General features: G+C 36.6%; 1 protein-coding gene across 1 annotated transcript in view; it reads left to right on the top strand.

The window, feature by feature from the left end:
- The window catches only part of NECTIN3 (nectin cell adhesion molecule 3), a 67,724-nt gene that overhangs the window by 40,754 nt on the left and 4,976 nt on the right, over positions 1-21,994 (top strand). Inside the window, exons 6-7 of the mRNA XM_082303835.1 lie at positions 13,379-13,517; positions 14,857-14,938. Of these exons, the coding sequence (XP_082159961.1) occupies positions 13,379-13,517; positions 14,857-14,938 (221 nt within the window). The remainder of the gene's footprint in view (positions 1-13,378; positions 13,518-14,856; positions 14,939-21,994) is intronic.

Raw genomic sequence — 21,994 nt, 5'->3', positions numbered from 1 at the left:
TTTAGCACCACTGCTGTTGGAAAACATCCTTGTATCTATTAACACACTGTAATTAATGTTTTACTATGACACCTTTGTGAGGGAACAGCATGACTTAGGGTACATGTGAATAGTGTAGTACAAGTGTGAAAAAGCTGTCTAGTCTTCCATAATGGATTAGGTAAATTAGCTAATACCTAGCTTGATCAATAAGTGCTAATATATTATCATTTTTTAAGGAAAATAATACAGATATGAAAATTAAAACTTCATTCTGTTGTATGATGATGCTGCTCTCCAGTAAGTTCTTGACATTAGTTATTCCAAAATGTGAATTAAGTGTCAGAGTGCATGTTGGCCAGTTTACAGGATACAAGTTACAGGATACAAGCATAGATTACTTCTTTGTAAGAACTTAAAACTAAATATAAACACTTAAGGGTTGAGATGAGAATGAAAATGTAAGACTAAAACTGAAAGTATGGGATGTTTGAGGCCACATCTGTCACAATTCATGTTTGATAGTTATCTGTATCTTTAGAACAAAGGATGGTGTTTCAGTCAGACTGACATAGAATCATAGAATCGTTAAGGTTGGAAAAGACCCTTAAGATCATTGGGTCCAACCGTTAACCTAGCACTGCCAAGTCCACCACTAAACCATGTCCCTAAGCACCACATCTCTCCGTTCTTTAAATACCTCCAGGGATGGAGACTCAACCCCTTCCCTGGGCAGCCTGTTCTAATGCTTGACCACCCTTTCGGTGAAGAAGTTTTTCCTAATATCCAGCCTAAACCTCCCCTGGTGCAGCTTGAGGCCGTTTCCTCTTGTCCTATCGCTTGTTACTTGGGAGAAGAGACCGACCCCCACCTCACTACAGCCTCCTTTCAGGTAGTTGTAGAGAGCGATAAGGTCTCCCCTCAGCCTCCTCTTCTCCAGGCTAAACAGCCCCAGCTCCCTCAGCCGCTCCTCATAAGACTTGTGCTCCAGACCCTTCGCCAGCTTTGTTGCTCTTCTCTGGACACGCTCCAGCACCTCGATGTCCTTCTTGGAGTGAGTGGCCCAAAACTGAACACAGTACTCAAGGTGCGGCCTCACCAGTGCCGAGTACAGGGGCACTATCACCTCCCTGGTCCTGCTGGCCACACTATTCCTGATACAGGCCAGGATGCCATTGTCCCTCTTGGCCACCTGAGCACACTGCTGGCTCATGTTCAGGTGGCTGTCAACCAACACCCCCAGGTCATTTTCTGCCAGGCAGCTCCCAGCCACTCCTCCCCCAGCCTGTAGCATACTGTAGGCCATTGTGGAAAACTACTAAGTTCTAATTAACTGACTAGTTAATGAGCTAGGTAACTGGAAACTTCTAAATAGTTTGAGACAGTGGAGTTATTGTAAACAAGTTAACAGTCTTTTAATAGCTAGAATTTTATGTAATTTAAGTGCTGCAAATTAACATGAAAGTTACTTCTGTGAGAAGTTACTTTTGGATGCTTGGTTCTAATGCTTCCTTTATGGAGAAGAACTCATGGCTCTGTAACAGTCTCAAAACAGTTAAGAAGACTGTCACATTGTAAGAAGTATCAACAAAAATATTAGAATATGATCATAAAATAGGATGAAATATTCTCCTGGAATGTAACATTCAAATATACTTACTCAGAAAAGAACAATACAGTTTATAGCTCTGTTCTCAGCCCTATTCTAACTGTAAGGAGACGGGAAGTTTTTTCAAGTCCACCGCTTTTCAAGTTGTCTGTGAGTATGATCTGCTGTAAGTAGAACTCATGCTTTTTTCCATGACTGTCATGCAGTGACTATGAAATAGCAAAAATGTCCATCTTAAATAATAATCAGTCAGGTTACTCTACAGAGGGAACATAGAGACTGATGTTGAGAGTACAGAAAATAAGACTGAAGTAGTAAACTCGAGTCAAACTGGTTACCACCTTAATATTAGACTTAACTGAGCAGATACTATCTAGCAATGGTCAACATTGCTCTACACTACAGCAGTGCCGTCATTTAATTAGCTTATTTTTCTATCTTGGCTATTTTCTTCTGTATAACACTTGGCAAAAACACAAAGTGAAACTTTGAAGTTAGCAGACAAAGATGTATGATCACACCAGTTTTCAAATTTTAATTATGCAGCTGTTGAAGGGGATTTATGAAGTTAATGTTTCTGAACAGTCATGATGCTGGTAGCTGGAAAGCTTAACTGCTAGAAAAAATAACTATTAAGTTGAAATAGGTTGTAGGATTGGAATGTAAGCTGAGCAAAAAATGCTGTTGGTCGTAATATGCATTGTTAAAAAATAAAGCTGTATTTTTAATAAATTCTGTTGTGCTCCTAACCTTTATGTTAATACTCTTGAAGTGAAATAGGGAAGTATAAGAGAGGTAGTTGACAGGGACTAAATGATAGATTCACCAGCTTTCAGGTACAGGAGATGATACATCTTTATGTGGATAGGGAAATACTAAAATGGTGTTTGAAGCAAGAGACTTTTTTAATGTTGGTTTTAAGGCACAGATATTTTTCACTATTTCTTACTTGTTCAGTGATGTAAAGTTCAACTTGGCTTGCATAGTTGTCCAGCAAAAGCTAGTCATGCTCCTCATGATGTTCAGACTGATCAAGTGTTGTTGAAGTTCTTGACTTAGTCCTACAGCAAGAGGTTTTCCAAAACAAGCTATCAGCTTAATATGTAAAGCACTTCATCTTGTAATATAGATTTACTCAGTTTTTTAACACAAGGAATTGAACTTTATTTTCATGGTTCTGTGTTCCCTCACCTTCATACTGTTTACTGAGACTTCCCCTTTCTCAATTTACAAGAGAGGTGACCTGCGAGACTCCCATTCAGATAAGAACATACTTGTTTCCTCTGTCATCTTTTCAAGTGACTGCCTTTGGAAGAGACTACTTTTTGTTGAAAGTAAAGCCAGCCTTTGTTAGCCAGCAATCCTAGCAATTCTAGGAAGATGTGACTTGTAAGTACAGTCACCTTCTTGTAGAGTGAATATTGTCAGGGTTAGCATAGCAGAGGCTGGTCATCGGTTTTGCTTTTGTTTCTTCATATATAGACCTCTTTTCTGAGAGAGCATTGTGAATACAGATGCTCTTTTATTTTCAAGTATATATTAGAAGGGATATTGATAAACTGGTCTTTTCTGCTGTATAATACAGAAAAGGTCGTCCTAGGATATCCAAACTGCTAACTTGCATGCTGCCCTGGTATAGCAGGCTTTGAACTTTTCAATATAGTTACTGAATATTCCTTGCAGACTTGAGGCTATGTTAATGATAATAGTTTTTTTTTTTCTTGTGTCCCAAAGAAATGCCAAGATGTTCTACTTAGTGTATGGAAATCCCAGCTAGAAACTGCAGAAGTACGCTGAACTTTGAAAATGGATGGTTGACTCTGATGAAAGAATTTGTTGGTTGCTTCAGGCTGATCTCAATCTGCATATCTGTCATGCTGCCAAAATGGGGGGGAACGAACTGAAGATAATACTAAGTAAAATGCTTAACTCCAATGTGGAACCTGTGTACACAAGACACTTTGTGGGGAGAGGGCTACACAGTGTCCTTACCCACTACTTGACTTTTGAGTGGGAATGGTTGGAGAAACAATAATAAATTTCAAAATCATTTGATCTCGGACATTCAGAAAGCCTTCTCTCATGGAAAGGCTAGTTTCCCTGCTGTTACAAGGGAGTTACAACATAAGATTTTCAGCAGTTGAAAGAAAGGGCTGTTTTTATAATGCCCAGCTACATAAAGTTATCAAGTACTTTAATTTTTAGGTACTTAGCATCTAAGGGAAATTTAGCAATAACAGGAGATTAAGAAGCAGAGGTAAATATGTCTCTGTGCAGACATACATGTAATACATATACAGGCAGACACTTTCCACTTTCCAAAATGAGAACTGCAAAGACAGCAATCTTGTAATTTGTGAAAGCCAACTCACTTCTGGATTCTAAGTAATTGATAGCAGGTCCTTGTCTTGCAGAAGGCAAAGAAAGGGATGTGGGAGTCGAAGTGTGGATCTTGAATTGTGTGGGGTTTGTGTTTCGTTTTTTAAATCAGGAAACTAGATTTTAGCATGGTTTTTGAAACTAGACAGACTTTGACTATCTGTATTAATACACAACAACTAGCCAAAGTACCTTCCCTTCCTAAACTTTGTTTTTGTAATGCTTAAGTGACAAATTTTAGCCAAAGGAGATGTGTGCCAGTATTGAATTTTCTTCCTTATTATAGAGCTGGTCACCGTACCCCTGAAATACTTTATAGTGGGCTAAATCCAAAATGGTTTCTGGTTGAAAAATATTGTGATCTCTAGGTGATTTTTACAATGGTGTGCTTGTTGATACCAAGACAGGACTTAACCTAAGATTTTGAAGCTAATGGTCTAGTTCTAAGGATAATCCATCCATCTCTTTGCCTCTACATCTTTCTGACACTTGGCTTCTTGTTGGCTTTGAATTCCCACAGAAGCAAAGATGGGTTCTGGACATTTGAACAAGGATGTACCGCAGGGGGATTGAGGGAGGGAGATGTACTGTTTGGGGACATGAGACACATGTAGTTGGATGTCTTTACTATATTTAATTGTAGGAACTCATCTGCCCAGGGTAAGTTGATGGTATTGCAAGAGCTGGGAAAATTGTATCAAGAATAGTCATTTAAGGGAAAAGTAAAAATATCACACTGAAGCTGTTGAAAGTTGATACCAACTTTCATGGGAAACATCTGGAAAATAAGTAATAGAGCGAAAACTAAGCATACTGTACAAGGACCACGGTGCTTTGTTTGAGAAGGTATTAGAACTTCATTTGAAGTAAAGAGCAAATCTTGCTTTTCTTGGTAGAAAACTGTCAAAGGCTTTGAAACAAACTAGGAAAACTTGGCTTCTTTTTATGTGTGGAGGGAGCTGATGGGTTTTTACTCTTTCATACCAGAAAATAGGTTTTTGCTTTCTTCAGTTATGTTTCCTATCCTATTTTAATGAGGGTGATAGCTCTGTAATAGTAGAAGATTTTTTTTTTTCTTGTGGGTCTTCACTTGTCCTCATCTTTACTACAGGGTGTATGTAATAAGGATTTGAACAGGGCCCAGAACATAATAAGAGACAAAAATGGAAATCAAGATGCATTTAACCTAAAACCAAATTTTTTCAGAGTTTCTGCTGCTTTCAGCTCCCTGGCCTGCATGGATACTTTGATATGTTGTTGTGGTTTGTGCAACAACACAAGCCTACATCAGTGAAAGAGATGAGAGCTGTTAAACACTGGGGCATAAGTAAAATGTTAAAGAAAACAATCAGTAGGAAATTGATGCTTTTGGATAGTGCCATTTGAAACAATTAAAATGATGTGCTTAATGTTTTGTGGAAAGCATTAGGAATGCAAAGAAACAGGTATCTGTGATGATCTGAAATGTTATAATTAAACAGCTTGTTTAACAGACAAGAGTGGCATTTTCTTAATTTGGAGATAGTATTTGAGATGTGATTTGCAAGCAAGATGTTATGGAGTAGAGGTAAGGAACTCTGGCATTCCTGGTCTTAATGTTGTTTTCTACTTGGGAAACTTGCTTGATGCAGGAAGAAAAACCATAAACGTAATTTTACATTCAGAAAGCTCTGGGTGACATCAGAAGTTAACTTCACATGTTCTTAGCTGTAATTGGCCTTATAAACGAGGGGGGATGATTTTAATTTTTTCATTCTTCAACAATAAAAGGTACTGACACAAATAGACAGTAGAAGTATTCATGGTTATATATTCTAAGAATACATATAAAAAAACTACTGAACTGCTACTACATTAATCTTAAGTTCATTGCAAATATGTTAACTAGTGCTTGTAGATAATGCAGCTGAACAACCTGACAAATGATGGATGAAACAGAAGTTTTGAAGGAAAAGCTTTTTGTAAAACACTGGTATTTTAATATATTAATAACAGAGTGTAATAGCCACTGTGTTTATTTGACATATGTGATGGTTGAACTTGCCAGGATGCAAATACTACATACTTGTGAATGTGTATTTTATCGTGGATGTGGAGGATGAGATTTAAGACCTCAGTGTCAGAGGGAAACGGATGAATAATTACAAAGCGTGTTAAGTATATATAGCCTGGAAGAAGATATTGCTGGTACTGTCTGAAATTGTATTTTAAGCTAATAAATCTTGTGTCTAAAGCAAATACATTTTCAAGGAAAGAGGGTTTTGAGTTTAACTTCTTGACCTATGGATTTGTGGGACACGGGAACCCTGGTAAACTTGGATTCCTTTATCTCTGCTTTGTTAAATTATTAAACTCACTTTAAATCAGTTTTTACTAAAATCATAATCTGAATTCCTCTTGTTCATTTTGGTAGTGCATCTTCCTTGTTCAGTTTCCTGTCTTCTGTCAAATTAATTTCATTTATGTATAGCTCCTAACAAATCACCACTTTTACATAGTCAAGTAATATAATTGCGTGCTTCATAAAACTTTACTTATGTCAAGCTTAAAATGTTGCGTTCAGCAATGAGGTACAGTCTGAAGCATGATTTATAGTGATCATGACAAATGTGGCAATTCTGTCTAGTATGAGAGAATTGTATGGCTGTCTGAGTAGTAAGATTAAAAGTCATATTTATGAATCATTAAAGTTATGATTTGTCAAATAACTGGAAGCTTGACAAATCTCCAGTTCTATCTATTTTACCTTTTTGTGGTGGTAAATTTAGGGTGCCTCTGTAGTATCGTAGTAGTTCCATGAATCTTGCTTATGGGCATTTAACTAAATAACATGACATAATGAGCTACTTGGCTGTCCATGTAATATTCTCTCTAAAAGATTCAAGCTATAATAATATGTTTAGTGTTTGTTGCTTTACTGATTTTAAAACTGCCTTGCATTGGGCAAGGCAAAAAGCTGGTTTTATTCAGTGCAGCACAGAAATAGAAACTGGAGTTGCATGGAACGTTGCGATTGACTGGGATAATCTTAGGAGGCTTTCTCAGTGTCACCAGCCCATCACTTGCAACCTTGTCTTCAATACAGATGCATACATCTCCAGTAGACCTAAAGAACAAAGGAAAAAGCTGAGTGCTGGAGAAGCTCGGTATCTGGCAGTCTCTTGTTTACTTTGATAACCTGACATGAAATCAGTCGATATTTTATATTGAGGAATGAATATGGAAATTTCTTTGTGCATGAGGGATCAAATTGCTTTTAGGAGGAATGCATAGAAATAATTTTTACTTCGTGTTCCAGTTTTTTTATTTTAAAATCCTGAAAGCTACTTGCTCAACATGAGTGTTATTTTGAGATTAATAAATGCTATTTTAAACTATGCTTCTTTCACTAATCCCAAGGTGAAGCCGAGTAAGTTGTATTAATGCAACAAATGGTTTTGGAGAGAATAGCTTAAAAATAAGTAGTTCATGTGAGACTGACTGAGCACACAACTCTCAGTTTTTCATTCTTATACTCAGTGCCCTGAACAATTTCTGAAGTGGGAATTTAGTGTGGAATAATTGACTCTGTGTCATAATCAATTAATTTGATCCAGTATTCCTAACTGCTGGCTGGAAAGACAGAGGACTGCTTGGGTATTTCCTAATGGACAGCATGCTTCCACGGGGGAGGTAAATAATGAACTATGAACAGTGAACATCTGAGCAGAAAAGCTGCATCTCCTTACTTTGAGGAGGGCAAGATGTCTACTTAAAGATTATTTTTGTTTTATTTTCTCCCCATACCTCCTATCCTGCTGCAGCATAGCTCAAAACCACATGTAATGAAGCTAATTCAAAACCTGTGGAAAATGTAAGGCTTTTTGTAGTGCCATGAACTTGAGAATGAAAAACTATTCTTGTAGAACATACCCATCAACTTTGCTTTCTTATAAACCCTTAACTGATTTAGCTTGCATTGACATTCTGTGCCTTTTCTGTGTCTTGTCTACTTCTTTGCTCTTTCCATTAGATCCTCCTACTACTACCACTCGACTGCCCACGGTTCCCTGGCATCCTTCGACTGATGGCATCACAGGTTTAGCAACAGAACCTAGAATAATAGATTTCCCAACATCAACCTTGCCAGCAATGCAGGAAGACACTTGGGGTACCATCATCGGTAGTGCGGTGGGTGGGGCTCTCTTCCTCATACTTGTATGTGTTCTGGTTGGAATTATCTGCTATAGGAGAAGACGGACGTTCCGTGGTGACTACTTTGCTAAGAACTACATTCCACCGTCAGATATGCAAAAAGAGTCTCAAATAGATGTTCTTCAGTCAGATGATGTGGATTCTTACCCTGACAGTATAAAAAAAGAAATAAAGCATCCAATGAACAGCTTAATATCTAAAGATTATTTAGAAGACCCTGAAAAACCTGAGTGGAACAATATAGACAATATTAGCAGGTACCAGGAACGTTACGAAAGACCAATGGATTACTATGAAGGTGGAACATTGGGAATGAAGTATATGGGTGGTGAATGTTACGATGACAATGAAGAAGACTTTGTTTCTCACATAGATGGCTCAGTAATATCTCGGAGGGAGTGGTATGTGTAGTAACCACTGAAAACTAAACGTGTACCTACAGTTCATTTCATTGGCTGATCACTTTCAGATTGTTTATACTTACACAAGAGGAGGAATAAACTTTTTGAAACTGATTTTTTTTGAAGGTTTTTATATTGTGACTTGACAAATGGAAATATTGAATCTGGGGAAAATGTATTTGAGCTGCTTTTTTTCCCAATGCTGTACTACTGTTTAAGATTTGAGATTTAATGCAGAGTGCTTATATTGGTCTATGTCAGAGGTAAAAGAGGTTAAATTAAAGTTGCCATTCAAAATTGTTTAAGAATAAAAAGCGGCTGTCTTGGCTCTGATTTAAAACGAAGTTTACCTGAGGCAATGATCAAATATAATCTTTTGGGGCATTTACTTTGCAGATTAAGTGAATTACTCCAATCTAGATACCATCCATGGTAAACTTCATGCTTCTGTATAACAAATACTTTACCAATTAAAATGAGTTACAGCAGAATCAAAGCTTTATTTTTAGGTTTTTCTGCACAAAAATTAATACCTCTTAGCATTTTAATGAGCCTTCTTGTAACTATGTACGTAAAAGAAGTCATTGCACTGAAAGTAACTTATGAACAAGATTTGGAGGAGTATGTAAACAGGTCAAAGGCTTGTCTTTGAATAAGATGAAAAATTATTTTTTTATAGTCATTGATTTCTAAAGCTTATACTAGAGTATGTATATACATACAGTAAGGTATTTTGTTAGGCCTCTAATTGGCGGGATGTCAAAACGCATTAATGAATACAAGACTCTTTTTGCAAGTACACAGGGTACAATTTGAGAGACCTGTTTCTGAGGCTTTGGGGGAATCTTGCCATTGAATTTGAAAGCTGGAGAATTGGACACAACTATAGGAACAAAACTCTTAAGATTTCTAAGCTGGGGGCTAATGTGAACTTGCTTATTTTCCCAGGTGCCAGTAGACATTAAGCATGCTAAGAGGTGTCAAAGCATTTGCTAGAGTTTTTATGACCAGAAGTTAAAACAGCGGTTTTACACTGCTTCTGAATAAGTTACAATGCTTACTTTGAAGAGGGTAACTAGAATTTCAGATTATTAGTAGGGAAGTGGACACTTGCATTGCTACTTTGTATCGTGAAAACATACTCTCTGATGGTGCAACTAAAGAATCTATGAAACAGGAGTTTAGATAAATTGTGCAGTCTCTGTACTGCAGTAGATTCGCTTTCCCTGCAAATAATCTATACTGATTTAACAACATGTTCTCCTTCTTTAAAGTGACATTGTATGTAGGACATCTCGTTTGACATCTGAAGTAGTTCTACTTTGTCTTGAGCAGGTTTGCCAAACTAATTCTGCTGATTATGTAGGGAGGAATGAAATAACATTAGATGAATTACAGAACAATGATAAACTCATAATTAGAATAGTAGGTCCTTTGAAGTGCCATTTGTAAGTGTTTAGCTCGAGAAACTGAAACTGATAAGGCTATTAGTATTTGAAACCTGAAAAGGGAAAAATCTCTGCTGCCTTTGAAATGAAATAGGCTGCACAATTATGGCTGCTTCATGAGCATTCATGCTGGAAGTTCTTTTCTATACTCATGATCTTTGGTAGCTTACAGCATTTAGAGCTTCACAAAAGTAGTTGTATTGAGCGTTGTAGACAATACACTGTGATTGCTTATGACTGCATGTCTTTAAAAACGATTAACCCAACAGCTTTATTTGAAATTCAAATGGAAAAGCATCCCTAAACAACCTAAGTTCACGTTTGGATTAATGGAGTGCTGATACATGATTGACCAAAGTCTCAAGAACAATGGTAAATGATATTGTGTGTATCTGTAGTTTGAGTACAAACACAAGGAAAGGAGTTAAATTTCTAGCAGAAGGTTCTGATCCAAATTATTTCTGGAATAAAGAGATCATACTTCTCTTCAAATAAAATACTTGATATATCATCTTTAAAAGATGGTGTTACTTGGAAATAAACATAACCATAAACCTGTTCTCCACATGGGATATCTTGCTTTTGTCTCTGTGGATTTTTTTGTTTGATTTTTAAATATATATATATATTTAATTACTATGGGTTAAGAAGTTGAAATGTTTTGGAGTTGAAGTTGATAATAGGGATAGGACTTACGTGTGTTGCAATGTTTTGTACATTATGTCTGCTGTAAAAAGAATTGATTGTAAGTACAAATGGCTGTTGTGTGAATAAACTTTTTGTTACATTCTGGAACATAGGTAGTGTTCAAAAATGTTTGACAGATATATTCTTAAAATTGAAGATGAAAAAGCATAATAAAACCAGAGGCTGGGTAGAAAGAACTAAAGCATTTAAGGTGTTTAAGATGGGCTTTTTAGCATTTCCTCTTGGAGACCCTAAGCTTGTAAAACAAGTGTCTTCAGAAACTATTTCTGAAGCATGAACCTTGAGAATGATAAATAGGGATAGTTGCTGTCTAAACAGTTGCACTTTAAGCACAGCTGATACACTGTCTAGGGTTCACATTCTTTAAAAAAAAATAAGGGTTTTTTTTTTGTTATCAGTTGCTGTAGCTCTGCTTTAACCATATTTCTTGGAGTGAATCAATTCCCATATATTTTTGACCAACTGGTGGTTAAAATGCTGTGTAGCTGGCACCATGCATCTCAGGTGCTCTCTGGCTTGTGCAGCTTTGCATGATAGTCTGGGTTTCTGATCGTTCCTCTGGTTAAACTGAATTTTTGTACCTACTTTTTTGCAAAGCAATTGAAAAAAGCAAATTAAGTGAGCCCTGTGGTAATTGCACTTCAGTTCTGTCCCTGTATGTTGCTACACTTGCTGGAATATTGCTGTTTTTCCTGTTCAGAGGTAAATGGGTGGTTATTGTCATCTCACCCAAAATAGGATTCAGTGGCTGAACTTCCATTGGAAGTATAATACTTTATGATGTTTCAACATTATAGCAGACTTTACCAGAAAAAAAAATACACTGTGAAGTTAGTACAGGATGAAACAGTCAAGAAACTCCTCTGGTGTAATCACAAGACCAAAGCATCTTCATGAATTCTAGACCTAACAGTGTATATTAGTTACCTGCAACTTTCTCACTTAAACAAGAGGGCACCCAGCGTAAACTGTACTTAAGCCAATTAAAATGCAGTGGTTAAGTGAGCCTTCCACTGATTCATGTGCCCATTCTTCAGGAGAAAATGGGAATTTTGATTCTTACGTGTATAGACTGGTATCTGACAGACAAATGCAGCTCGTGCCCAGAAAGCTGTTCTGCAAAATAGAGCAATGATCGCTGAAGGTGGTATGTGACGTTGATCTTCTGGAGTGAATTAGCTTCCTGCACGTTGTTGATTTATGACTTTATCCCTTAAAGTTAAGAAAGTCACAAAAAATGCTTTTTTCAGTTTTGTTCGATCTACTTAAATATACTTGCCTGAGTAATCCCAGGGGAGTATTGCTGTCAGGTCTTTCATATGCAGTGAGAGGACAGGAATCCCTTTGTCAGATTGGAAAAAAGGTGGGTTTGGTTTGTGTGGGTGTTCTGGGTTTTTCGGGTTTTGTTTTTTCCAAAATGAGGGATGAGAAAAAGATTCCTTTGTCCAGCTTTCCAGTATGCAGGCAGAACAGCATTAGAATTATGAGTAATTGATAAAGCAGTTTGGATAGTTTTTTTGGTGTTTTGACCTGTGAATAGAATATGTAGCTGGAGAGGCTCCTAAAACGTCCTCTGGTAAGAGATTAGATAGAGGATGGTTGTGTGGTGTTTGGAGAAACACGGCATATGATTATTTCTGGAGGGAAATAGCTGAAGTAAACTGCATTAGAAATATGTAACAAGTATAGAGCCATGTTAACGTTAAACTCCTTTGCTGTTACCTTTCTGATCCAGTGATCAATACAGATCCGAGCATTATTTTTGTATTCTACCTGTGTTTTACAGGTTAAAGTTTTAGTGAAGCTAATGTGAATTATTCCAATTGTGCAACTTTTTCATAAGCCTTTTGTTGCAAGTTTGAAACACTGAGATTGATGATAATGAATTAAAGTATGCGAACAGGTTTCACAGCTTTGAGGTGTAAAACTTTTTGAATTCTTAGCGTAGTGAAATGGGTGACCTTTAAAAACTGACAAGTGCGTTACTTCAGTATGAAAGTTGTTAAACATTGGATTTGACAGTGATGAGATCAAAAGAAAAATACTTTAAAAAAAACCCATCAGCTTTTCTCCCCTCTTGTTAAAATTTATTTATAAAAATTACTTTCTCATAGCTGGAAGTGTGAAGTCCTGGAGACGGTAGATGGTCATAGGGGTTGCTTTGATAAATGTAAGCAAAGTATTAGTGAGTTTGCATATTCAGTGCTCCTAATAGTATATCTTTTCTCCCCTGACTTTAAGTTTTCCTTTTTCCTTTCTGCAGACTTCAGTGGCTTTAAAGAAAGATTGCCAATAAAGCCATAGTTGTCTAGCTTTTTGAATTAACACCTCATTTGCTCCTGTAAGTGCAAAGCATGTGTTTTGGAACTTCATCTTGCCTTGAAATCGAAAATAAAAGCATGCAGCTAGTATTAATTAAAAGTAGTCAATGAAATTTTTGAAATTACATTAATGATTCATGAGCTCTCTTAATTCAACTGTTTTCCCTTTTTTTAATTGGGTGACTGGAGCCAAGACTGCGAGAGTGCTAGTGCAGGACGAGGCTTTCTGTTTGGTCATGGAAGGAGGAAACATTTCTCAGAGCATCACTGAAATAGCTTATCTGAGTATTGAAAGTATGTGAACTTCTTAAAGGTGTAATCTATGCTATCACATTGCAGATGTGCCATTTAAGCAGACATCCTCTGTTGCTGTAGCAGGGGCTGTGATTGGAGCAGTCCTTGCTCTTTTTATCATTACCATCTTTGTGACAGTGCTGCTGACCCCAAGGAAAAAAAGGCCATCCTATCTTGACAAAATGTGAGTATGTGTTGAATTTTTTTTTAATTGAAGGCAATATGCAGAAAGCGTTTGTTCTATACAAGAATTCAAATGTCTGAGTTTCCTTAGCAGCTGCTCAGCTGTCATAATTTCAGGGCTGTTTTTTTTCAGAGTAGACAAATGTAAAATCACTTGCATTTCTGAAAAAGAAATGAGGAAGCTAAGAATGACTTCAGAGGTAATATAATTCTTCATCTCTTCAGAAGTTTTTTTGAAAGAAAACTCATCAATCGAACTGGAGGGCAGGGGAGAGGTTCGTCTTGACTGATGGTACAGACTACTAGTTTATCATAACTGTAGGTCTAATGTGAGAGCAGATTGACTGTGCTTTGCAGAAGTGAAAGTCGGGTAAAATTTATCCTGATATGTGTATAAAATGAAGCAAGCACCCACAGATGTGCTTAGAATTGACTGACGTAATGTGCTTTCTGGAACGTTGGTTGTTTTTTCAAGTCTATGGCACAGACGTGGTTTACTTTTTTAAGCACCCAATATGGTCAAACAAAAACAAGCAAACAAAAAAAGTCTGAAAAGATTTTGTCAGTTCAAGTGGATGATGTCTAGACCCTGTTTGGAACATGCATAAAAAGTGACGATGGCTTAACACTTAAACTGAATGACAAATGAAAATGTCTGTCATGCCTTTGTATACTTAATGAGGAACAGAATAAAATAACTTCTAGCATTTAGCATAAAATAAGTTTCAGCATTTGAATCTCTTGAGCTAGCAAGGGGAGTCAAGTGTTTTCTTACAACTGAGTAATTTCAAACATGGTTAGAAATACTGTTTTCTTGTTTATTTCTCTTAAATTCTGTAGCTGAAGCATAATTATATGAATAGTCTTAAACATTTTAATTCTTTTATAACCATTTGTTTTTGCTAAGAAAGTTACAGTAGACAAGTCTTGCATGTAATTGATTGTCAGGCTTTCTCGAAGGCTTTTCAAAGAAAGGCTGTGGTAGTAAATGTTGCTCAAGCTGTATCTTATAACCTAGAAATGATGATAGTAGGATTAGGGACTACTGGTATCTTAGTTGGAGGGTGTGTGGGGTTGTGGGGAGTTCAGTCTACTTAACACCTCATAGGATAACAAATTATAGGCGGTGCTTTCCTACAAGAAGTGTGGCTGAATTATTGATGGTGGTGGGTGTGTTAAGATTACAATATTCTATGTATGTGTCATTGCTGACTGAAAGGTGTGTGTCCCTGAGTGTGAGTGTTGGATGATCTGGCAGCTAGAATAAATAATATCTAAATGACCGTTCAATTGGACTTCACAAACATGGCATGTCGTATTTCATTCTTTCTTTACTACAGGATTGATCTTCCACCCACTCACAAACCATCCTCATGTGAGGAGAGACCATTCTCTGTACCACAGAAGGAAGCTATGCTTCAGGTGAGTAAGTGGTTATATAGATCTTAATTGAGGTAGGAGAAATGTTAACTTTCCTTTATTATGTTAATTTAGTCTGATTTTGCTTTCCTGGTAATGCATGGAGTTTTTTGATTTTTTTGATTCACAGCAAAGAGGTTTCCCTACATATGTGATACTTGAATCATGTCCTTGGTGTTAAAGTCATCCATAAAAGTCAGGAAACTGGTAGATAGATTGTTTTTGTATCTCTAATAGTGTTTGTCAGACTCTGCTCCTCTTGAAGTAGAGAAAGCTACAGTTTAAATTCTGTGGCGATTAGGAGAATATGCATAGCTTCATAAAATAATCTTCCTACAGGGGAACAAATGTAATTGGTAAACTTAGCAAGTGACTTCAGCATCATCCTCCTCCTTGCTGGTTACAACTGCCGTTCTTTTAAGCTGTTAAAGTTTGAGTGGTGTCGATAGATTGGATTTTGGGCTTTAGTGTGGCTAATTTACCAAGTATGGTTTTGATTCCTAGTGAAGATCACTAAATCACTTTTAAATGCTTGCAACTATGTAACTTCTAATTTTGTCTTTTTTCTTGAATTTATCAGCAACAAAAGACTCTGTACTAATTCTGTGACAAGTAATGTAATTTTTAGTACGCTTTCATGGGTAGCTTCATGTGATCTAAAGTAGTGCTGTCCAAATAAGACAGCAGTAGGCAATGAAGTCCCTTACCAGCATTTAGTGTTTGTGTGAGTGTAGTCTCATACAACAGGATCATGGAGGTGATACGCTGGAAAGCTAATTCCAGCCAACGAGACAGTTAAAACAAGCGGGGAACAAGGAAGGATAGGACTGCCTTTCTTAGCTACAGCATGGCTTTGCACTGGATTGGGCTGCTTGTGAAACTCCAGGTGAATTCAGAAGGCTTCTTTTGCACTAGGCAACACAGAAGGGACCTGGTTATGGGAGACAGCTTCAGTTAACAGCACTGGTTATTACACTTCATATAATAAACCAGTCTGTTCATGAAAACTATAGATCCTGACTATAGCCCCTAAAGTGTGATAGGTTTTTTGGTATGTATTAAATCAGTCAGTCCGACTTTTAGATTTATGCTTACACTGAAGAAAACTTTAATCACCTATCAGTATTAGTGAGAACTAGATTGTAATTGTTCTTAATGGGATTTTTGTTCCATCTTCAGTACTTTATGTAAATAGTGTGATTCTAGCCGCTGATGTTCTGAATTTTAAGGCTGAGGTAATTCAGACAATCAGTTGTTCATTACAAATACTGTTTTTCCAATGCTCTGGTGTACCTTTGCAGCTTTAAGGACCTATACAGAAGCCTTTTTTTATTCTGATAGAGGGATTGCCCTAGGAAAAAAATATTCACCCATCTTCAAAGATGGATTTTGATGGAGTAACTGAAAATATTCTTGTAGATTTTCTTCATGTGATTGCTGCTTACTAAAGCTCACCAAATATGAGTGGCCGATAAAAGCTTTCTCCTCTTTGTCATGAAAGTAATGCATGAAAAGAATATTATGTATTACATATATTACGTTGAGTAATACTTGCTAATATTGTTGCTAAATGAAGGAAGAAACTTTTGAGATCCATCACTACTTTTAGCAGCAGCCTGATGATTATAACATTATGAAGGTATAAAACACTGAGTTGGCAAAAAACATAATATTTTTTTGTGTTCTGATCTTGAAGGTGGTATAACACCTAAGATGATACAAAAGAAACAATGCGTTTCTGTGCTAGCTGTGTAGTAATTCTGTCTTCTGTCACTACAATACTCAACAAATGCAATATTGATGAATCATGCTTCTGCTAATACATTCCTATGCTTTAAGTATTATGGTAAAAGGTTATCTTGCTTACAGAATCAGAAGATATGGACTGTTTTGTTATTTGTGCATCTGTAGTGCTGCTAGATGGCAAAATGACAAGAAAAGCAAATGCAATTATTTATCATTTAAAGGGCTACTCATAAAGTGTATACCTGATTGTTTTCCTCTTCTGAACTCTGCTGTCTTTGAATTCTTTCTTGGTTTTGCTTACTGTGGCTTCTGTTAGTGAATACTTAAGGACTAAGAAAACCTGAAGCTGACTGTAGTGTTTGAACATATCATGAAAGGTTTTATCTAAATATATTGTGTAAATAGAGAAAAGACCCTAAACAGACTGAATCAAATACCCATTTTCCTCAAGCTGGATAAATACAAGCAAAGGAGGAAAGAGATCTAGTTATTTTTCAGGCTAGATGTTAACTATGCTTTATTTATAAATAATGGGTGTTGGCATAACATTGTCAGTGTACCTGCTCTTTTTCTCTTCTGTGGAACTCCAAAACTGAAAAGAGCTGAGCTGGAGGCCGAGTCTTCCTAGCTGATACTACCTATAATCAACATGTACTCTCTGTTGTGCTTGAAGCAAGAGCTTCTGCTTTATCTAATAGAAATAAGTTTCAAAATACTGGCTTTAGCCAAGAAATGATTGGTTGCATTGTTTTGGTGTAATAAGCCAACACTTGAATAGCTGTAAAGAGGTAAAAGAAGCAAGTTAGCAGCCTGTCACTGTTTCTTGTCCAGTTTTTACCCATATCTGAGTAGATGGGTGTTGGTATTAAAATGAAGGGGGATGTTGTAGACATTTGATAATACTGGATAGCCAATGTTACTCCTTCAGACTTGGAAACTTTAAATATTCTTTAAGTTTACATGCTAATGTTAAATAATAAGTTACATGTATGTAAAAGCACTATGTAACTGAGTACTCATAATAATCATTTCTCTATACTGGTGTTTGCAGATACCAATTTATATATTCCTGTGAATTGCTTAAGAATTGAGAAGAACCGGTTCACTTATGGCCCTAAAAGAGTGAGGCAGAAGTCCAAAACATAGGGATATCAAGTGGAACAAAGAAAAAATGTCAGTGTAAATAGTTTTAATTACTGCAAATTCTGTAGGTTCATCTTTATCAACTTTTTTGGCAACAAAGCTATCGCTTTTGTCTGGGTGGTTTTTAATAATCATTGTCATGGAAATACCATTCTGTTACTCAGAACTGTTTTTTGTGTGTAATGTGAAAGAGCAGCGAGCAGCCTGAAGATTATGTCCTTGGGGAGAGAGGGATCTCTGCTTGGCAACTGAGTTTTGAGGCAAATCACGAGGAAGTTGAGCAATGCAAGAATCCAGTGGCTTGAAGAGGAATTCCTCTGTTGCATAGTATTTGTAAAAGGAGTGGGAGAGCGGGCACTAATTCAGGCAATCCTTTGAATCATTAGAGTTAGTTTCACTATATTTCAAAGAACGTTGCTAAGAAGCAAAACTTTTTTAATTTGCCTAGAAACAGGACTGAGATGGACAGTGTTTGACATTGTGAAAGAACTGAAGTCATGTCTAGCTTGACAGGTGCTTCTGAAGGAAAGAGGAAAAAATGTTGCTTTGTATAATGTAATGCATGAATGTTTAGAGTTCTTGAAACATTCAAAAATTAATAGGGCTTTTTTGTAGCAAAAGAAATAAGTGGAGAAGGGAAATACAGCCCCATAGGTAATTCTAGCCGTGAGAAGGCTGACTTTAGACTTGCAGCTTGTAAGAATACCTCACATACTTAGGCAAGCAACCTGGTCAAATACTAAAGCTCTTTAATGGTAATATTTGTATTCCTATTCAAAACAGGAAGGAAGATGCTGAAATTGTATTAGCACAGTTAAAAGCATATAACACCATTTACTGAATGATGATATTTCTGGATCAAATTGGAAAAGATCACCCACAGTGCTCTTAAACCAAGCATAGTATTGATTCATTTATAGATTACGGCTCTCTTGCTCTCTTCCTAATGGTCTTAATACAGGTGGGAATGTCTCTTCCTTGACGAAAAAGGAAGCATTACTGTTATAATTTGCCTTAGACTGAAGAGCTGTTTAGGCAAACAAGACTGAATGGAAGGAAGCACAAAATGTGCATAGATAAACTCATCTATATTGATGAAGGATCTTACAATGGAAAAAAAAAAAAACAAATCAGATAAGGACTAGAATGAGGCACAAGTTTTTTATTAGTGGGTGCTTTTGTAATGGGATTTCTAAATTGGAAAGGATGTGAAAATGTAAGATGAAGATGTTGGCGAGATAATTGGTTTAGGCTTTTAGAGGACTGTTTGAGAAGGAGCATGTTCAGAGTAAAACTCAATGCTGTTATGAAACCCTGCAAAATGGAGCATTTTATTATTAATGCTTATAATTATTAAATAATTATTTATTATTAATGTTTATAATAACCAAACACTGGGGCAGGCTGCCCAGGGCAGTGGTTGAGTCCTTATCCCTGGAGGTATTTAAAAGATGTGTAGATGTGGCGCTTAGGGACATGGTTTAGTGGTGGACTTGGCAGTGCCAGGTTAACGGTTGGACTTGATCTTAAAGGTCTTTTCCAACCTAAATGATTCTGTGATTCTATAAAATGTAAAGGTAAGACAATGCAAACTATTCTAAGTATCAAAGCACAAAACCCCAGATAGACTGCATAGAAACACTGTAGTTCACACCAGTTTTCTTTGACAGAACCTGGTGATTTGGCTTCTATCATTTACTTGCTCCTTGGCAGTAAAAAGTGCAACTCCCTTTTCTAGCAAGGGTGTTGTGTTTTCATGCCATGTAAGATGATTTCCTTTGTCTCTAGTTTTAATAGAATAAATGTACCCACTGGAATTTCCTGTTCTGGTTTCCAGTGTTTGTCTAAATCACGTCTACATCCACTGTTGACAGGAATTCTAGAGCAGGCAGATTTTTTTTGCTCACAGAACGTTCGCCTTTGGTGATGTCAGGATTCTTGTTCCCTGCATGTGTTTCGCCTCCTTGTGTGGTGAATTCATGTCTCCTGGTAAGCAGTAAATGGCGTATTCTCAGAATTGATCTACAGATTGCATTCTAAGCCTTGAGCAGCAAAAGCAGTATATTTTTAAAAAAGTTTTTTTAAAAAAAAATACTTTTAATGGAATTACAAGACAGAAAACATCACAAACAACACTTCAAAAATAGGTCTGTGAAGACAGCAGAAAATAAGTGTTGGAGGAGTGGGGAAAGTAGAAAACATTAGATGAATTTTCAACTTGTTTCACAATGAATTTGCAAATCATGTTAAAAGTTAAGTAACTCAAAATTGCTTCAAAATTTGAACTAAATCATGAATGTGGAAAAGTAAAAAGTGAAGAGGAAAGAGGAGAAGAGAATAAAACATTACTTGAGATTGGTGGGGTTTCTGCTGTAAGATCAGCAACTTAGCTACTTTGTCTTGTTGCTACCACTCTGAGGCTGTTGGGAAAAGCAGGAATTACAAAATGGAAACAAGTGTGCAGTTGTGCAAAAGCTGTTGCTGTAGCCTATTGTACCCCTATACTACGAGCTAAGTGTGGCATAGAGGGAAGAACTTAATTAGGAGTGATGATACCATAGTGTAAGCTGTATCCTAAGTCATAATTCTCAGATAGCATTGCTTGGTATGATTAAAATTGGCTATCCTTTAACGCAGGCAGCTGGTGATTAACTGCATGTTTGGAAATAGCCCATTTCAGTAACAAAGTTACTCCATCATAATGGTGACAAATTTTTGAAAGGAAGGGAGGTTTTGAATATTCTGTGTTAAGTAACTTACATTATAATCAATATATTGTATAGCTGTCTAATCTAAAAATTGTGGTGTTATATTAACTTTTTTAAAGTAAGCTGGTGCTCATGTAGAACTATTGATGAAAGTTAAACTGGTTTTTAGAAACAGAATTATTATCCAAAATTTATGCCCATATATCTGAAATAGAACATAGATATATCACTGGTATGGTTCTGTAGTTCTGAAAGCCATTTGAGGTGTGAAGGGATAAGTGAGCTGACTGGTGGAACTGGGCAAATGGATAAGAAACACCTTATTAAACTCGAAGCAAACAAAGTGTTATTTCTGAAATGTTTGTGAGAATTGTATTGGCTCTTGATAATTTCATAAATGTATCAATCTACTACAGTATTAGTTCAATACATGCAGACTTCTGTTTACATTGCAGATTTAGCCAGTAGCTGTTTTTAGACATTGCATTTAATATCAGGAAATGATTTATTTATGTTTGTCTTGAATGAGGCTTTAAACTCTTACTTATTCAAACCTCTTTTGCTACTGAACTGGAAGGGGAAAAAATTCCTGGGCTGTAATGTCTCATTTGTCTGAAGGTCTGGAGTGGGACAGCTAGTTATAGTTGTTCTTCTGTTTTCTCCCCATAGTGCCATTAGGCATTAGTGTGACTGTAAAAATATTGAGTTTATGCTATATTTAGTGAACTGTTACTTCCCAAAAAGGCTTAAATAACAGATAAAGTGGTTAGGATCAAAACTGGCCCCTCTGACAGTGAGCTGGCTCAGTTGTAGGACAGTGTTCTACTCATGAGGAAGTGGTTTTAGTTGTGCTAAATCTTCCCTGGAGAAAATATCTTTATTTGCAGAGGTGCAAATGTATAGTTACAGTACAGTTTTTCTTTTTTAAATCTAAGGTTAAAACTAGGAAGAAAAAAAAGGTGCAACATTTAGATACTCTCTACCACTTTTGATAGAGTTTAAAACCGTAACTGCCTAACAAAGAACTGAGTTCTTTGGGATTTGAAAATAGGCATTTGAGTGTGCTCTCTGTAACCTGTGCAGTGTATTTATTAGATGGAGCCCAGAAACAGGGCAAGGAAGCCTTTCTTCCTGAAATGGGTAGAACTTTGTTTCCCAGATATAATCAAATGAGAGGTAAGTGTATAAACATACACAAAATGACAAGTTGTGTTTTAATTAATGGTTTTATAAATAAGTTAATTGAGTTTTAGTTTAGCTGTTTGGTCTGTTTGGAAGGTTCTTGTATTGCCTGTCCTCTTGAGGATACGGTGCTCTGCTCATCTCTTGTGCTTTGGTTGTTTGTTTAGGGGAAAATCGGTGAGGCAGTTCCAGGCCTGGGCTCTTTTGCTTAGTCCAAATTCTAACTAACTTGGCATGTTCAGGATGTTTATATAAGCTGATCAGTGCTGTAACTACTAAT

This window comes from Platalea leucorodia (genome assembly GCF_965183815.1).
Source record: "Platalea leucorodia genome assembly, chromosome: 2".
Taxonomy (NCBI): Eukaryota; Metazoa; Chordata; class Aves; order Pelecaniformes; family Threskiornithidae; genus Platalea; species Platalea leucorodia.
This window is presented reverse-complemented; position numbering and strand designations above follow the sequence as displayed.